General features: G+C 30.8%; 2 protein-coding genes across 2 annotated transcripts in view; one reads left to right on the top strand and one right to left on the bottom strand.

Moving 5' to 3' along the window:
* LOC111422666 (tyrosine-protein phosphatase 3) overlaps positions 1-20,374 on the bottom strand; it is a 100,166-nt gene that overhangs the window by 64,349 nt on the left and 15,443 nt on the right. The window contains exon 2 of the mRNA XM_071195409.1: positions 3,200-3,346. The gene's annotated coding sequence lies outside the window, so the exon portion shown is untranslated. The remainder of the gene's footprint in view (positions 1-3,199; positions 3,347-20,374) is intronic.
* LOC111416186 (aldehyde dehydrogenase, mitochondrial-like) lies at positions 4,051-9,922 on the top strand. Its single transcript, XM_023048145.2, has 4 exons — positions 4,051-4,248; positions 8,340-8,585; positions 8,646-9,292; positions 9,346-9,922. The coding sequence occupies exons 1-4, from the start codon at positions 4,147-4,149 to the stop codon at positions 9,884-9,886; spliced, it is 1,536 nt and encodes a 511-aa protein (XP_022903913.2). The 5' UTR covers positions 4,051-4,146; the 3' UTR covers positions 9,887-9,922.

Genomic DNA, 20,374 nt, shown 5'->3' with positions numbered 1-20,374 from the left:
ATTAACATCCTTTTTAGATACTTATAACATATTACTTGACAAACAATCTGGTTTCAGGAGTCAGTATAGCTGTGCCACAGCGCTTCTTGACTTAACTGATGATATACAGGGTGAGTTATTAGTATTCCGGCAGTCGATAGAAATCATTATACATGGTGTTGCATTTGGGCGTAGCGGCAAGTATGTAAATTTTTTTAAATGGAACGTCCTGTAAATTTAGTTATCCAACCGTATATGTTGCTAACTAACAGTGTTAATAGTTCCTGACATATTCAATTGTTTTTCCAAATATGCCCGTTACAGGATCTTTTTAAAAACTATATAAAAATGACATTTTTTCCGACTTTGCCTTTAAACTATGCCAGATAATAGTCAAAACCAGTACGTGGATGATAGTATTCAAAGATGTTAGAAACATTGTAAATTTTGATGCTTTTTAAATGACTTTTTCATAAGTTTTTTAAATAGAACATCCTGTATATTATATGCTGATTGAATTGCCCATCAACTTCTCTTTAATTTGTATTAAGTATATCACATGTCCAATTTTAGTAGATTTCGTGATATTGAAAGAAAATTTTTTCATTTTGTATATTTTTGTCAGTTTTTCTTGTTCTTTCTGTTTTTGTTTGATTAATATTTTATAATATAAAACATGAATATCATAAAATTATGAGATTTACTTTTACTCTGTATTTTTATCACTTTTTGATTATTTATTTATGAAAAATAATATTTGCATAAATTTCAACATTCAAATATTCGTTTTATGAAAACTTAATTAATATTTGAATAACTCATTGTGTTTTAAGTCGGTTTGCCTATTAAGTTAATTAATAACTATTTGTTGTGCAATGTTTAGTAAGTGTTTATAGTTTGTGCTTTATTATCTCGACTACATAATGTTATTTATGTACTTTGCCGCTTACGTGCCACATCTTGTATATTGTGAAAACGGCACCTAAAATGTCAAAAAAAAGTACTCCTTGGATGTGCCTTAGTTCTTGGAGCTTTGCTGTCGTATCTTTAAGTAGGCCTTTAGCTTTTAACACTTGCGATAATTCTTCAAAACCAGAGTACTCAACTTTATTTAGCCGAGATACACATTTTTTTAGAGAAAAGTTGTAGGAAATTTACCACACTATAAACGAAAATATTTTTATACATACAGGGTGTTTCATAACGACGCCGACATACCGAAATAATCATATGTTATTTTAAATGAAATGATATCGTTTTTATTGCGTGTTGGAAGAAATGTGTATCTCGGCTCTTTAATCATTTATGTACTTTGCCGCTTATGTGGGACACTCCTATGTAAGTAAACCTACAATCCTCCACGTTATAAATTCTTCTGTTCTATAGCTATGTAGTTTGCTCTTCGGTATAATTACACAATACTTCTTTTATTATCTAGAATATCTAGATAATAAAGAAGCCAGCTAGTGGCTAGTAAAATTGACCGGTCTTCAACTTTACTCACTTACATATTTACTAGTAAACTATCTACATAGTTTACACGCTACCATAATTACATAGAGCTAGTTTACTAGCAGCTAGTAGCATATAAATCCTTTAGATCAAAGTAAATATAACTTTTATGTTGTACGACACTCTTAGAATCTGTGTGCAAAGAGATGTAGATACGTCTGGATATCGTGTTCTACACTGTTCTGACCTCCCACAACATTTTTTCATTTTAACATTATCCTTAACAACTTCCAATATCGAACTTAGCCTCATCAAGATTGTCAACGGCTTTTCTTGGTATCTAGTCTATCATTTATTAACATTACCCTTGTTATCTCTCAACATTGTCCTTGAAATCTTTCAATATCGTCTTTTACTTTTTTTAACATCGTCTACAGTATCTTTCTCGATTATCCTAGATATACAGTGTGTTAATTAATTATCGTACCCGACGTCATCATTGTAAGTATGCAACCAATATCGCACTATTAGTATTGCAATACGCAAATTAAGTAGAAATCGCGTATACTGTGATATTGGTTGCATACTTGCAATAATGACGTCGGGTACGATAATTAATTAACACACTGTATTTCAACATCTTAGCCTTCCCATCATTTATCAATCGAAACGTGCTGTCTCAATGTCTCAATATTGTGTGTTTTTGTATGTTTTGTCTAAAATATTTTGTGATATTGTAGATATTCTCTAATATCGTCTATGATTGTCATTAATATTCTCTATATTTCTACATTTCGCAAGATATCTCTTAATATCACTCTTATTTTCTGTTAGCACCGTTTCTAACTCCATTATTGATATTTTTGGGCAACATAATTGATATGCTTCAAAATATATATAAATTATTGCATCTAAAAGTTGTATTTTAAAACTTAAAATTTGTTAGAGTTGATAACCCAATATACACCATACTAAAAAAAAAAATTTGACATTGTATACATTCCACAGGTAATATAAAATAAAATCGAGGGAGAAGGTGTTGCTGCGCATGCATTTCGAAAATTCTCATAGAGGAGAGTTAGGGATACGCCCCAGAAGATCGTAACAACCCCCAGCACCGCCTTTCTGGACTTTCGACGACCAGGCAAGCAGAATATTAATGGGAAAACCACATTCCAACGGACCGGCTTCAGTTTAATTCGACACGATTTCAATCTGCGCCAATTTCTGTTCGCCCGATACCAAGAACACCAAGTGTCGCTACGCTAGAGCCCTTCTGGCAACTCTTGCTACGCCGTGCTATGCTCTACCACCAAAGCCACTCGATTGTCATTAAAATATAATTTAAATATAACGAAAAAAAAAAAAATTTAAGAAAAAAATTAATGGAAAAAAAGGAATCTGTAATATTTGAAATTTACAACAATAATTTTCTGGTGTCTTGATACTTGGTTTAATTCGAGACTACTCTTTAATTTATTATATCTGATTGTTCTAACATTTACTCCTTCGTTTAATGGTACCCTGATTAAAACCAGTTGGTGATTCCACCAACTTCGGTTTGATTGGAAACAAAAAAATTAATTTAAAAACAAAAATAATTTTTATCAATTCCATCAAAATAATTAAATTAAACATTAATGAAACTTTAATTTTTGTTTCATCTTAATTTCTCTTCATTTTTAATATTTATCGTTATTAATAATAATAAAATAATCCGTAATCTTAAAACGCATTTTACAATAGTAATAAATAAAATCGTACTCACCGGTTAATTTTTGTGGGATTTCTGGATTTTCCTATGCGGAAGTTGGGTTCCTAGAGGATTTTCTCAGGTTTCTCAACAAATTCCAAACGCCGGTTTACTGATTCCCTGGTGATCTTCTGCTTCCCTGGTAGCTTATATAAAAATTTTCTGGAAAAAGCCAGAAAATAGAATCGGTGTTCGGGGAAACGGACCAATTTTATTAATAATATAACTAATATGGGCGGGTGGATACTATAAAAATGTTCCACAACACATCAATGGATCCTTATATTACAAATGAGACGAAGATGGCGCTATTTTAAATGTACCAAGTTAAAAGGAGATGGAGATACGAATCTTTAGGATTAAAAAAGGGGATTAAAAACTCCTAGTTTTAATTAAAATTGTTTAAATAATGAATTATTTAGGATTAAAATCATTATTTAGTTATTATTAATCAATTAAATAATAAAAATTTAATTTTAAACGAAATTTCTACATAAAATCAATAGGTTACACATATTTCTCTTGTTATATTCTGATCTCCTGGTTTCCTTGCTCGAAATACTGCAACCATGTGTAACTTACATCATATGTGAGAGGATTTGATAAACTCACATGTTCTCTGTCTGTTTCACTTCGTTCATCTATTTCATCTCTCATTACGAAATTTTAATTTAAAGAAATAAGTATTGTGTATAAAGCAAAAAGGAGAAAAAAAATTAAAACACCTCCTGATGGTTCTTGATTTCCTGTTAGAAAAAAATAAAACTTTCTGAGTAAGAAAAAAAAGTTTTATATCAACTTGGAAAAAAAAATCTTTTAACCTTGACCATTTAGTTCTAAGCGACTGGTTTTCTTTAGAAATCTTTAATTTTAGGAAGTTGACCCTCAAAGTTGTCTCAAACATCTCGTCTTCATTCGTTTGTGTTGTTATAAAATTATAAAGGTTTTAAAAGTTATAAAAAATGTTTCGTGGAATATTTGGTGGAAAATTTCGTGGAAATCGACTTGAAAAACGATTTTATTCAATCGCACCAATTTTGGAACCAAAATTACCTCAATTAGGAGTAAGTAAAAATTTAATTCTCTCCTCGCTTCAGAGAGAGAGAGAAAATAACTTTTTTCAGCTATCGACCGTTATAGGGTTTTTCCGCTTACATTAATTATGAAATAACAGTATATTTATTTATTATTTTGAAGAAATTTTCTTTCAGTATTTTATACCTCACTGAGATTGGTTTTATTTCCGTTTTTGAATATAAATCCTCATTGTTTATATTGTGGAGTGGATGTTCAAGTGTTTAATTTTTGTCAAAATTCGTAAACATTTTCTTTCTGCTTTCCTGATTACTTCCTTTGTCGACTCCGGGGAACATATAGTCGTGAGATGTCCATAATCGAGGAGTGGTCGACATATACTTCTATCAATCTGTGTCGCCGATTTTACAGAAATACCCCTGTCTTTGTAGGTCAATGATCTAAAATGTTTTGCTCGTCTTGTTACCTCTGTTTGTATTTTTTTGTAGTGTGCTTTGAATTACAATTTATTATCCAGGGTTATGCCCAAATATTTGACCAAGTTTGTAGGTTTTGTAATTGATGTGCCTGTTGTGTTGTGCTGGGATTGATCGGTGATTCTGGAGTGTGGGATCAATAGTTGAAATTTGTCCGGATTGGGGGTGACTCTCCATTTGTGGAACCATGATGATATCTTGTTGCATAGCCTCTGGAATGATTCTATTGCTATTTGAAGGTTTTTTCCATGCGATATTAGTCTTGTGTCATCTACATATTGAAGTATGTAGCTATTCGGATCAATATAATTGGTGCCTGGATAGGTTGGATGGCATACAGTGTGTTAATTAATTATCGTACCCCACGTCATCATTGCAAGTATGCAACCAATATCACAGTATTTTTATTGCAATACGCGATTTGCGTATGATGCGTATTGCACTGTGATATTGGTTGCATACTTGCAATGATGACGTCGGGTACGATAATTAATTAACACTTTCGTGACCGATCACCTATTTTTACATTTTATATTGCCATCAGTGAGGACCCGCTCACGTATTTTTACGTTTTTATATTGTCTATAGTCAGGCGCCGCTAACGTATTTTTACGTTTATATGACATTATTTGCGGCTCCTGGCGTAACAATACGTAGTGAAGATGCCTGCCATTGACGTTACCCTAATTGTATATTGAACGGACACGAAAGTGTTAACACACTGTATATCATAGCAGTAGCCGTTTTACAGGGTAGGTGAGATAGGGGATCCTTGATGTACTCCTTGGAGAGGGGAGAAAGGGAAGGATGTAGCATTATATAGGGTGTAGGTATTCCTAATTTATCCATCTTGTATAGAAGGCCCTGGTGCCAGACTGTGTCGAAGGCTTTATTTATGTCAAGAAATAAAATCGCGGTTTTTCGGTGATGTAGATTCGTTACTTCTTTGTTATTTGTGAGAATAATGAGCGGATGAATTGTTCATTGTTTCTATTTGCAGCCGAATATGATACTTTCGTAGATTTTTTCAATTACAGGGAGTAGGGTGATAGGGCGGTAGCGTGGTGGAAGAGAATGCTTTGTTCCAGGTTTGGGGATTGTTATAATTGTAGCTTTTTTCCATGTTGATGGGAATATAAGGTTTCGTATGCAGAAATTGAAAATTTTACGGATTAAGTTATGTACAGGTGTCCAAATTTCGATGGGTTTGCAGGGTATCTGTTATTATGAAAGATAGAAAGTTGCAGCTTTCGCGAACCTGAGCTACTTTTTTCTGAAACTTACGATTTTCAGACACCTCCTGTATCTCGGCTATCCGGAAACGTAAAAACGGGTTCTAATAGATTTTTTCACGTGGAATCCAATGGTGCACGTAAATACTGAATACTCAACTTCTAAAATACTTAACTCTTTATAACTCAAAAACCGTGATGACTAGAAAAATTCTACGTGGGTTGGCATAGTTAGAATTCTTGTGTACCATTCGTTAATATATTCTTGGTGATGATTGTCGTAATCGTGGTTTGGTTTGGGGGTGAACGCACTTTGAAAGTGTTGGGCAAGTATATCGCATTTCTGTTGATCTGTTCTATATTCTATATTGATGTACGTTATTGTCGGAATGTAACAAAATACAAGAAGACCAGCGTTCTTGTATTTTGTCACTTTTTTGAATTTCTGCCAATATGTTCTGCCGCGATCCGTTTCTATTTCTTTGCATGTTTCTAACTAACGATCCAGTTGGTATTCCTGGATTAATTTTTCAATTTTTTTTGTTTTCTTTGTTTAGTTAATTTTTTAGTATTCTGTTGTTTATTAACACCCTGTATATGGAGAGTATCTTATTTTCGGTGAGTGGCGTATTATAGCCTGTGTAAGGGAGTTGTGAAAGTCTTGTATGAAGTTCTCGTTTATTTGTGTTGTTCTGGATTTGTTTATAAAGGTTGTCATATTTTCATTTCCTTTTTGTACGTTGGTTCTGGTTAGGTTATATTTTGACCTTTCGGACTGGGTTGGTGGGGTTTGATTTGTGCAGATTTTGAACATTATTTAGTGTAGATTAATATATCCGGGGTTATGTCGTTGTTTGCCGGCATCAGGAATGTAGGGTCTGTATGTATTTTTGCAATTGTTTGCGGTTAGATGGGTTAAGATTGAAATCGCCTATTATTATGACGTATTTGTATTGTGCTGTTTTAGAGAAAATGTTCTTTTCAAGAGACTGATGTAGATATATATACACAAGAAAGATGTGAATTTGTTCTTTATCGAAAGGGATGGTGAAGTGGAGACATTCATTGAGAGGTCTGTTAATCGATGGCGGGTTTGCTTTATCTAGAGTATTCTAGAGGTATTGTTGGCTTTAGCAATATGAGAGATCCGCCTCTTGTCTTATTAGTATATCTTGTTTTACTTTCTACAAATAGCATCTTCTCTATGTCATTGTTTGTAATAGTTGTAAATTATTTGCATATATGACTTTTATAAATTCTTTGGGAGCTGAGTAGTTGTTGATTTCCTCTCCGTTCGTCTCAATTTCTGATAATTGCTATATGTACCCAGGTTCTCTTGGTTCTGTCTCTGTTATTTCCATCGTATTTTGAATATCGCGGATTGAAGTCTTCATTCAACTGAATTAGTGTCTTCCATCTCCGGAGATGTTACTCTGTTGTAAGTGAGTGGGAATTGTTGTTGGTGGTGCGTTATTATCTAGGCGGTCCAACATTACTATATAAGCAGGGTTGCCAGATATATTGACAAAGGTATCTATCTGGAATTAGTCCGCGAAACTAATGAAGACTTCTGTTCCGATTTTCTGGTTTATTCAATTCGTATATGTATGTGTCAATTATGTAGTTATGGATTGACATCGGTTTATGAATTCTTGAAATTTTGACTACTTTTTCATTAATTTCCTCAGTTTTTTTGTTAGCGGATTTTATTTTAATTGTGGGGAGCCCTTAGACAGTCTATAGTACAGTTAGTAGTTTTGTGGTTTTCTTTGCATTTACCACATCGCTGTGATTATTTTGTAAAGTTTGTGTCTATAGTTCTTCTTGCACAAGTTTTTAGAAAGCGTTGACTTCATCTGTTATGATTCTTATTTTTCTCGTTGGATTGTTGGTGGCGCGTGATATTATTCGTTTACAATATCTATGAAAGATACGTTTGTCATTGAGGAAGTTACTAATATCTTCATCTAGAATATCTAGTTCCACATCACTTACAGTTTTGGATTAATTTTGAAAATCGTAATGAATTCTTTGTTTAGTTGTTTCATTTTGTCATTAAATGAGTAAGTAATATTTATTTGTATTTTCGTTTACTTTTTGCGTGTTATTTTATAAAATCCAGTTTTTGTGGTTTTCTGAATAACTCGCTTTGTCTTTGAGATGACATCCCTGGAACGCCATGTTGCAAATTTCTCATTGGTGTTGTTTTCAGATCAAGTCTTTTAGTTTGTGTTGATGTACAGTGTGTTAATTAATTATCGTACCCGACGTCATCGTTGCAAGTATGCAACCAACCTCGCAAATCGCGTATTGCAATACCAGCACTGTAATATTGGTTGCATACTCGCAACGATGACGTCCGTATTGGGTCAATTCCAATATCTGCTCCTCGCTTCATTATCTTTCTTTTAGATATTCATCAACAACGAGTACCTCCAATCGATTTCTGGGAAAACTTTCAAAACGATCAACCCATCAAGCGGAGAAATTATAGCGGAAATTCCAAGAAGCTCCAAAGAAGACGTCGATTTAGCGGTAAACGCAGCTTTTGAAGCTTTCAAACTAAACTCACCATGGCGAAAAATCGATGCTTCTCAACGAGGGTATTTATTAAATAAACTCGCCGATTTAATCGAAAGGGATTTCATCAATTTAGCCGTAAAATTTTTTATTTCATTTTTGTATTTATAATTTAATTTCGAATTTTTTGTTTATTAGTCTTTAGAAACTTTAGACATGGGGAGTCCGTTTCCAACAACATCGGCTTTTATTAACGTAGGAATAAAAAGTCTTCGTTATATGGCAGGATGGGCCGACAAAAATCACGGAAAAACCATCCCAATGGACGGGAATTATTTCGCGTATACAAAATTAGAACCGATTGGAGTTTGTGGACAAATCACCCCATGGAATGGTCCCTTACTAACATTTTGTTGGAAAATCGCTCCAGCTTTAGCAATGGGGAACACCGTTGTAATAAAACCAGCCGAACAAACCCCATTAACCGCTTTATACATGGGGCAATTAATAAAAGAAGCTGGATTTCCACCTGGTGTGGTTAATATAGTTCCGGGATACGGAGATGCTGGTGAAGCTTTGTGTAAAAATCAAAAAGTCGATAAAATCGCATTCACCGGCTCAACTGAAGTGGGGAAAAAAATTCAACAATCATCCGGAATTGGAAATCTAAAAAGAACAACTTTAGAATTAGGCGGGAAAAGCCCCAATATAATTTTAGACGACGTCGACTTACCAACAGCTGTAGAATGGGCCCATCAAGCCGTTTATATGAACCAAGGTCAAGTTTGTTGCGCTGGATCAAGAACTTTCGTACAATCAAAAATTTACGACGAATTTGTTGAAAAGTAAACAATTAAATCATTAATTAATCATAAAATCAATATTATTTTAATTCCAGATCTGTAGAACGCGCTAAAAACCGCGTTGTTGGAAACCCATTCGATATCAAAACAGAACAAGGCCCACAAATTGATCAAACCCAAATGGAAAAAATTTTAAATTTGATTCAAAGCGGAGTTAAAGACGGAGCTTGTTTAGCAACTGGAGGTGCAAGATTCGGTGATAAAGGATATTTCGTCCAACCAACCGTTTTCGCAGGCGTTCAAGACCACCACAAAATCGCCCAAGAAGAAATTTTCGGGCCAGTTCAAAACATTCTAAAATTCGACACATTAGAGGAATTAATCGAAAGAGCCAACAACACCAATTACGGCTTAGCGGCGGGAATTTTCAGCAAAGATGTTGATAAAATAAATTATTTAACCCAAGGAATTAGAGCTGGAACAGTTTGGGTTAATTGTTACAATGTGTTAAGTGCTCAAACTCCGTTTGGAGGGTTTAAAGATTCGGGATTGGGGAGAGAAATGGGGGAGGATGGGTTGCATCAATACAGCGAGGTTAAAAGTGTTATTGTTGGATTGGCACAAAAAAATTCTTAATAAGAAAATCTTTATAATTGTATTCTTTTTGAATATACTCTATATTCTATATTATTTAGATTTATTTCCAAAAGCATGAAACTAATTCAAAACATTTTTTGAAATCAATCAAAAGTATTAAGTTAGATCTCCATGACATCCTCGTAAATTTCGATGGGAAATCTCTATTTACCATCCATATTCCAGGGCTAGTGGTAATTCTACGAGCAATGCGTTGTCATCGATAACCTAAGCTATTTTGGCTTAGTTTGGTGATATCTTTATGATTAGGCAGCATGAAAAAGATCGCCTCCAAAAGAATACCATGATTAAATTTACCATGGAAATGGTAGCTGCAAATCAGGTACCTTTCCTAAAGTTTCTGTCATTAGGAAAACAGATCCAAACCTTGTTCCAACGAGCAGAAACGATATGCGATGGAAAGAATTTGAAAAAAGAAAAGTTTTTGAAAGCTGTACTCCAGAAGAACGGCTACGCTCTAAGACGTTTTTCTTTTTGTGGCTGTCAGGACTTCTAATCAAAATACAAATAACATTAGCTGCTTGGTGCTAGCTCAACATGTCTTAGTAACCAGATCTTGTACAAAACGAACTTTAGCTAGCTCAGTTACTGTACAGTGCATAACAGACTGGCATATTGAGTATGCCAAAGGTGCAGAGTCTGCGTATGATATGATAGAATTATTGAAGTCTGTTGCTGAGAGAATGAACAGAATTATTTTAGACGAAACGTACGTTGGAAAGCTTTGAATGGAGGTACACCTGCTATGAAACATTATGGTAGACTCGATTTAAATAAGTTAATGGTATTTCGAGCAAAAACTTGGGCATTGAGATTACCAAAAAAAGAAAAAATGAAAAAAAGAGCTTTGGAAATGAGATTGATAGGATATTTTGGAGAAATAGTAATATCTATAGATGCCACATTCGATGAAAATGATATTAAATATGTACAGGAAAGTAATGAACAAATAAGAATTCAAAATGTTACAAACAATGAAGAAAATGATGGAGAGAAGAAAATTAATCAAGAAATTGAACTAGACACAAATGAAAAAGAGAAAGAAAACGCAACAAACGAGATCAGGAAGAATATTGAAGATGGCAAAATACTTAGATGATTATGAAACACACATAGCATACTGTTTGTTAAGAAGTAATGAAGAACCACAAACATACAATGAAGCAAAAGAAGATAACGGCTGGAAGTTAGCTATAGAAAACGAATTAAATTCATTGAATCAATTTAATACATAGGTAGTCAATAATAAGAAAAAATTAATTGAAACAAAAGGGTATTTAAAATAAAACACAATGGTGTAAAGAAGGCGAGATTAGTATAGTAGAAACCACGAGAGCTGGCAGTGACTTGACCTTTAAAAATGGTATGAATCAAGATATGGACGTATGACTTAGATTATTTCACCACATACATTTAAATGTAGGTTATGTTAGTAATGGAGCTTATATGTCAAACATTGTCAAAGATACATAGGAGAGGTTAACCAGTGAAAAAGCGTTAATATTAATTTATAATAACTTAAAACGTTCCTTGCAAAGAAAACATCTTCGGCTTCTGAAAACACTAACAGATTCACGACAACGCTCACAAGACGTTTCGATTTGAGGTTAGAATTACGGTAGACGTACTTTTTCGACGTGGCTATTTGAATTGTACAGCAGACATATTAATCTAGTGCTATCTCTTTCTAACACACATTACTTTCTAGCGGTTTGTGAGTTTTAATTTACTACGTATGGCATTTGTAAGAGCAGAAAACGACGATTTACTGCCACCTCTCGTGGTTTCTACTATACAACTGTACCTCTGTTCATAGTGATATAGCATAAATCCCTAAAATATCAAAATTAGACGATTTTTCTTAATGAAATTTATTATTATGTAAGTGCTAAAACTGACTGAAGACGTTATGAATGAAAATGTTTCTAATCCATCAAGAAATCATAATCCATAATTATTTCATATTTACTTATCATCAGTTTCTAGTGATACAGCATAAATCACAAAATATCAAAATTGGACGACTCTTAATAAAATCAACTATAACGTAGGTACTAATACTGATGGAGAAAGACGTTATGAATAAAAAATATTCCTAATGTATCAAGAAATTATAGTCCATACTTATTTCATATTTATCTATCACCAGTTTCTAGTGATATGGCAAAAATCCGAAAAATGTCAAAATAGGATTTTTTCCTTCATAAAATCAACCATAACCTAAGTACTAAAACTGATGGAGAAAGACGTTATGAATAAAAAATATTCCTAATGTATCAAGAAATTATAGTGCATACTTATTTCATATTTATCTATCACCAGTTTCTAGTGATATGGAAAAAATCCCAAAAATGTCAAAATAGGACTTTTTTCTTCATAAAATCAACTATAACCTAAGTACTAAAACTGATGGAGAAAGACGTTATGAATAAAAAATATTCCTAATGTATCAAGAAATTATAGTCCATACTTATTTCATATTTATCTATCACCAGTTTCTAGTGATATGGCAAAAATCCCAAAAATGTCAAAATAGGACTTTTTTCTTAATAAAATCAACTATAACCTAAGTACTAAAACTGATGGAGAAAGACGTTATGAATAAAAAATATTCCTAATGTATCAAGAAATTATAGACCATACTTATTTCATATTTATATATCACCAGTTTCTAGTGATATGGCATAAATCCCAAAAATGTCAAAATAGGACTTTTTTCTTAATAAAATCAACTATAACCTAAGTACTAAAACTGATGGAGAAAGACGTTATGAATAAAAAATATTCCTAATGTATCAAGAAATTATAGTCCATACTTATTTCATATTTATCTATCACCAGTTTCTAGTGATATGGCATAAATCCCAAAAATGTCAAAATAGGACTTTTTCCTTAATAAAATCAATCATAACCTAAGTACTAAAACTGATGGAGAATGACGTTAGGAATAAAAAATATTCCTAATGTATCAAGAAATTATAGTCCATACTTATTTCATATTTATCTATCACCAGTTTCTAGTGATATGGCATAAATCCCAAAAATGTCAAAATAGGACTTTTTTCTTAATAAAATCAACCATAACCTAAGTACTAAAACTGATGGAGAAAGACGTTATGAATAAAAAATATTCCTAATGCATCAAGAAATTATAGTCCATACTTATTTCATATTTATCTATCACCAGTTTCTAGTGATATGGCATAAATCCCAAAAATGTCAAAATAGGACTTTTTCATTAATAAAATCAACCATAACCTAAGTACTAAAACTGATGGAGAAAGACGTTATGAATAAAAAATATTCCTAATGTATCAAGAAATTATAGTCCATACTTATTTCATATTTATCTATCACCAGTTTCTAGTGATATGGCATAAATCCCAAAAATGTCAAAATAGGACTTTTTCCTTAATAAAATCAATCATAACCTAAGTACTAAAACTGATGGAGAAAGACGTTAGGAATAAAAAATATTCCTAATGTATCAAGAAATTATAGTCCATACTTATTTCATATTTATCTATCACCAGTTTCTAGTGATATGGCAAAAATCCCAAAAATGTCAAAATAGGACTTTTTTCTTAATAAAATCAACTATAACCTAAGTACTAAAACTGATGGAGAAAGACGTTATGAATAAAAAATATTCCTAATGTATGAAGAAATTATAGACCATACTTATTTCATATTTATATATCACCAGTTTCTAGTGATATGGCATAAATCCCAAAAATGTCAAAATAGGACTTTTTTCTTAATAAAATCAACTATAACCTAAGTACTAAAACTGATGGAGAAAGACGTTATGAATAAAAAATATTCCTAATGTATCAAGAAATTATAGTCCATACTTATTTCATATTTATCTATCACCAGTTTCTAGTGATATGGCATAAATCCCAAAAATGTCAAAATAGGACTTTTTCCTTAATAAAATCAATCATAACCTAAGTACTAAAACTGATGGAGAAAGACGTTAGGAATAAAAAATATTCCTAATGTATCAAGAAATTATAGTCCATACTTATTTCATATTTATCTATCACCAGTTTCTAGTGATATGGCATAAATCCCAAAAATGTCAAAATAGGACTTTTTTCTTAATAAAATCAACCATAACCTAAGTACTAAAACTGATGGAGAAAGACGTTATGAATAAAAAATATTCCTAATGCATCAAGAAATTATAGTCCATACTTATTTCATATTTATCTATCACCAGTTTCTAGTGATATGGCATAAATCCCAAAAATGTCAAAATAGGACTTTTTCATTAATAAAATCAACCATAACCTAAGTACTAAAACTGATGGAGAAAGACGTTATGAATAAAAAATATTCCTAATGTATCAAGAAATTATAGTCCATACTTATTTCATATTTATCTATCACCAGTTTCTAGTGATATGGCATAAATCCCAAAAATGTCAAAATAGGACTTTTTCCTTAATAAAATCAATCATAACCTAAGTACTAAAACTGATGGAGAAAGACGTTAGGAATAAAAAATATTCCTAATGTATCAAGAAATTATAGTCCATACTTATTTCATATTTATCTATCACCAGTTTCTAGTGATATGGCATAAATCCCAAAAATGTCAAAATAGGACTTTTTCATTAATAAAATCAACCATAACCTAAGTACTAAAACTGATGGAGAAAGACGTTAGGAATAAAAAATATTCCTAATGTATCAAGAAATTATAGTCCATACTTATTTCATATTTATCTATCACCAGTTTCTAGTGATATGGCATAAATCCCAAAAATGTCAAAATAGGACTTTTTCCTTAATAAAATCAATCATAACCTAAGTACTAAAACTGATGGAGAAAGACGTTAGGAATAAAAAATATTCCTAATGTATCAAGAAATTATAGTCCATACTTATTTCATATTTATCTATCACCAGTTTCTAGTGATATGGCATAAATCCCAAAAATGTCAAAATAGGACTTTTTCATTAATAAAATCAACCATAACCTAAGTACTAAAACTGATGGAGAAAGACGTTATGAATAAAAAATATTCCTAATGTATCAAGAAATTATAGTCCATACTTATTTCATATTTATCTATCACCAGTTTCTAGTGATATGGCATAAATCCCAAAAATGTCAAAATAGGACTTTTTCATTAATAAAATCAACCATAACCTAAGTACTAAAACTGATGGAGAAAGACGTTAGGAATAAAAAATATTCCTAATGTATCAAGAAATTATAGTCCATACTTATTTCATATTTATCTATCACCAGTTTCTAGTGATATGGCATAAATCCCAAAAATGTCAAAATAGGACTTTTTCATTAATAAAATCAACCATAACCTAAGTACTAAAACTGATGGAGAAAGACGTTAGGAATAAAAAATATTCCTAATGTATCAAGAAATTATAGTCCATACTTATTTCATATTTATCTATCACCAGTTTCTAGTGATATGGCATAAATCCCAAAAATGTCAAAATAGGACTTTTTCATTAATAAAATCAACCATAACCTAAGTACTAAAACTGATGGAGAAAGACGTTAGGAATAAAAAATATTCCTAATGTATCAAGAAATTATAGTCCATACTTATTTCATATTTATCTATCACCAGTTTCTAGTGATATGGCATAAATCCCAAAAATGTCAAAATAGGACTTTTTCCTTAATAAAATCAATCATAACCTAAGTACTAAAACTGATGGAGAAAGACGTTAGGAATAAAAAATATTCCTAATGTATCAAGAAATTATAGTCCATACTTATTTCATATTTATCTATCACCAGTTTCTAGTGATATGGCATAAATCCCAAAAATGTCAAAATAGGACTTTTTTCTTAATAAAATCAACCATAACCTAAGTACTAAAACTGATGGAGAAAGACGTTATGAATAAAAAATATTCCTAATGCATCAAGAAATTATAGTCCATACTTATTTCATATTTATCTATCACCAGTTTCTAGTGATATGGCATAAATCCCAAAAATGTCAAAATAGGACTTTTTCATTAATAAAATCAACCATAACCTAAGTACTAAAACTGATGGAGAAAGACGTTATGAATAAAAAATATTCCTAATGTATCAAGAAATTATAGTCCATACTTATTTCATATTTATCTATCACCAGTTTCTAGTGATATGGCATAAATCCCAAAAATGTCAAAATAGGACTTTTTCCTTAATAAAATCAATCATAACCTAAGTACTAAAACTGATGGAGAAAGACGTTAGGAATAAAAAATATTCCTAATGTATCAAGAAATTATAGTCCATACTTATTTCATATTTATCTATCACCAGTTTCTAGTGATATGGCATAAATCCCAAAAATGTCAAAATAGGACTTTTTTCTTAATAAAATCAACCATAACCTAAGTACTAAAACTGATGGAGAAAGACGTTATGAATAAAAAATATTCCTAATGCATCAAGAAATTATAGTCCATACTTATTTCATATTTATCTATCACCAGTTTCTAGTGATATGGCATAAATCCCAAAAATGTCAAAATAGGACTTTTTCATTAATAAAATCAACCATAACCTAAGTACTAAAACTGATGGAGAAAGACGTTATGAATAAAAAATATTCCTAATGTATCAAGAAATTATAGTCCATACTTATTTCATATTTATCTATCACCAGTTTCTAGTGATATGGCATAAATCCCAAAAATGTCAAAATAGGACTTTTTCATTAATAAAATCAACCATAACCTAAGTACTAAAACTGATGGAGAAAGACGTTAGGAATAAAAAATATTCCTAATGTATCAAGAAATTATAGTCCATACTTATTTCATATTTATCTATCACCAGTTTCTAGTGATATGGCATAAATCCCAAAAATGTCAAAATAGGACTTTTTCATTAATCAAATCAACCATAACCTAAGTACTAAAACTGATGGAGAAAGACGTTAGGAATAAAAAATATTCCTAATGTATCAAGAAATTATAGTCCATACTTATTTCATATTTATCTATCACCAGTTTCTAGTGATATGGCATAAATCCCAAAAATGTCAAAATAGGACTTTTTCATTAATAAAATCAACCATAACCTAAGTACTAAAACTGATGGAGAAAGACGTTAGGAATAAAAAATATTCCTAATGTATCAAGAAATTATAGTCCATACTTATTTCATATTTATCTATCACCAGTTTCTAGTGATATGGCATAAATCCCAAAAATGTCAAAATAGGACTTTTTCCTTAATAAAATCAATCATAACCTAAGTACTAAAACTGATGGAGAAAGACGTTAGGAATAAAAAATATTCCTAATGTATCAAGAAATTATAGTCCATACTTATTTCATATTTATCTATCACCAGTTTCTAGTGATATGGCATAAATCCCAAAAATGTCAAAATAGGACTTTTTTCTTAATAAAATCAACCATAACCTAAGTACTAAAACTGATGGAGAAAGACGTTATGAATAAAAAATATTCCTAATGCATCAAGAAATTATAGTCCATACTTATTTCATATTTATCTATCACCAGTTTCTAGTGATATGGCATAAATCCCAAAAATGTCAAAATAGGACTTTTTCATTAATAAAATCAACCATAACCTAAGTACTAAAACTGATGGAGAAAGACGTTATGAATAAAAAATATTCCTAATGTATCAAGAAATTATAGTCCATACTTATTTCATATTTATCTATCACCAGTTTCTAGTGATATGGCATAAATCCGAAAAATGTCAAAATAGGACTTTTTTCTTAATAAAATCAACCATAACCTAAGTACTAAAACTGATGGAGAAAGACGTTATGTATAAAAAATATTCCTAATGTATCAAGAAATTATAGTCCATACTTATTTCATATTTATCTATCACCAGTTTCTAGTGATATGGCATAAATCCCAAAAATGTCAAAATAGGACTTTTTTCCTTCATAAAATCAACCATAACCTAAGTACTAAAACTGATGGAGAAAGACGTTAGGAATAAAAAATATTCCTAATGTATCAAGAAATTATAGTGCATACTTATTTCATATTTATCTATCACCAGTTTCTAGTGATATGGAAAAAATCCCAAAAATGTCAAAATAGGACTTTTTTCTTCATAAAATCAACTATAACCTAAGTACTAAAACTGATGGAGAAAGACGTTATGAATAAAAAATATTCCTAATGTATCAAGAAATTATAGTCCATACTTATTTCATATTTATCTATCACCAGTTTCTAGTGATATGGCATAAATCCCAAAAATGTCAAAATAGGACTTTTTCCTTAATAAAATCAATCATAACCTAAGTACTAAAACTGATGGAGAAAGACGTTAGGAATAAAAAATATTCCTAATGTATCAAGAAATTATAGTCCATACTTATTTCATATTTATCTATCACCAGTTTCTAGTGATATGGCATAAATCCCAAAAATGTCAAAATAGGACTTTTTCCTTAATAAAATCAATCATAACCTAAGTACTAAAACTGATGGAGAATGACGTTAGGAATAAAAAATATTCCTAATGTATCAAGAAATTATAGTCCATACTTATTTCATATTTATCTATCACCAGTTTCTAGTGATATGGCATAAATCCCAAAAATGTCAAAATAGGACTTTTTTCTTAATAAAATCAACCATAACCTAAGTACTAAAACTGATGGAGAAAGACGTTATGAATAAAAAATATTCCTAATGCATCAAGAAATTATAGTCCATACTTATTTCATATTTATCTATCACCAGTTTCTAGTGATATGGCATAAATCCCAAAAATGTCAAAATAGGACTTTTTCATTAATAAAATCAACCATAACCTAAGTACTAAAACTGATGGAGAAAGACGTTAGGAATAAAAAATATTCCTAATGTATCAAGAAATTATAGTGCATACTTATTTCATATTTATCTATCACCAGTTTCTAGTGATATGGAAAAAATCCCAAAAATGTCAAAATAGGACTTTTTTCTTCATAAAATCAACTATAACCTAAGTACTAAAACTGATGGAGAAAGACGTTATGAATAAAAAATATTCCTAATGTATCAAGAAATTATAGTCCATACTTATTTCATATTTATCTATCACCAGTTTCTAGTGATATGGCATAAATCCCAAAAATGTCAAAATAGGACTTTTTCCTTAATAAAATCAATCATAACCTAAGTACTAAAACTGATGGAGAAAGACGTTAGGAATAAAAAATATTCCTAATGTATCAAGAAATTATAGTCCATACTTATTTCATATTTATCTATCACCAGTTTCTAGTGATATGGCATAAATCCCAAAAATGTCAAAATAGGACTTTTTCCTTAATAAAATCAATCATAACCTAAGTACTAAAACTGATGGAGAATGACGTTAGGAATAAAAAATATTCCTAATGTATCAAGAAATTATAGTCCATACTTATTTCATATTTATCTATCACCAGTTTCTAGTGATATGGCATAAATCCCAAAAATGTCAAAATAGGACTTTTTTCTTAATAAAATCAACCATAACCTAAGTACTAAAACTGATGGAGAAAGACGTTATGAATAAAAAATATTCCTAATGCATCAAGAAATTATAGTCCATACTTATTTCATATTTATCTATCACCAGTTTCTAGTGATATGGCATAAATCCCAAAAATGTCAAAATAGGACTTTTTCATTAATAAAATCAACCATAACCTAAGTACTAAAACTGATGGAGAAAGACGTTATGAATAAAAAATATTCCTAATGTATCAAGAAATTATAGTCCATACTTATTTCATATTTATCTATCACCAGTTTCTAGTGATATGGCATAAATCCGAAAAATGTCAAAATAGGACTTTTTTCTTAATAAAATCAACCATAACCTAAGTACTAAAACTGATGGAGAAAGACGTTATGTATAAAAAATATTCCTAATGTATCAAGAAATTATAGTCCATACTTATTTCATATTTATCTATCACCAGTTTCTAGTGATATGGCATAAATCCCAAAAATGTCAAAATAGGACTTTTTTCCTTCATAAAATCAACCATAACCTAAGTACTAAAACTGATGGAGAAAGACGTTAGGAATAAAAAATATTCCTAATGTATCAAGAAATTATAGTGCATACTTATTTCATATTTATCTATCACCAGTTTCTAGTGATATGGAAAAAATCCCAAAAATGTCAAAATAGGACTTTTTTCTTCATAAAATCAACTATAACCTAAGTACTAAAACTGATGGAGAAAGACGTTATGAATAAAAAATATTCCTAATGTATCAAGAAATTATAGTCCATACTTATTTCATATTTATCTATCACCAGTTTCTAGTGATATGGCATAAATCCCAAAAATGTCAAAATAGGACTTTTTCCTTAATAAAATCAATCATAACCTAAGTACTAAAACTGATGGAGAAAGACGTTAGGAATAAAAAATATTCCTAATGTATCAAGAAATTATAGTCCATACTTATTTCATATTTATCTATCACCAGTTTCTAGTGATA

This window comes from Onthophagus taurus, chromosome 3 (assembly GCF_036711975.1).
Source record: "Onthophagus taurus isolate NC chromosome 3, IU_Otau_3.0, whole genome shotgun sequence".
NCBI classification, from domain to species: Eukaryota; Metazoa; Arthropoda; class Insecta; order Coleoptera; family Scarabaeidae; genus Onthophagus; species Onthophagus taurus.
This window is presented reverse-complemented; position numbering and strand designations above follow the sequence as displayed.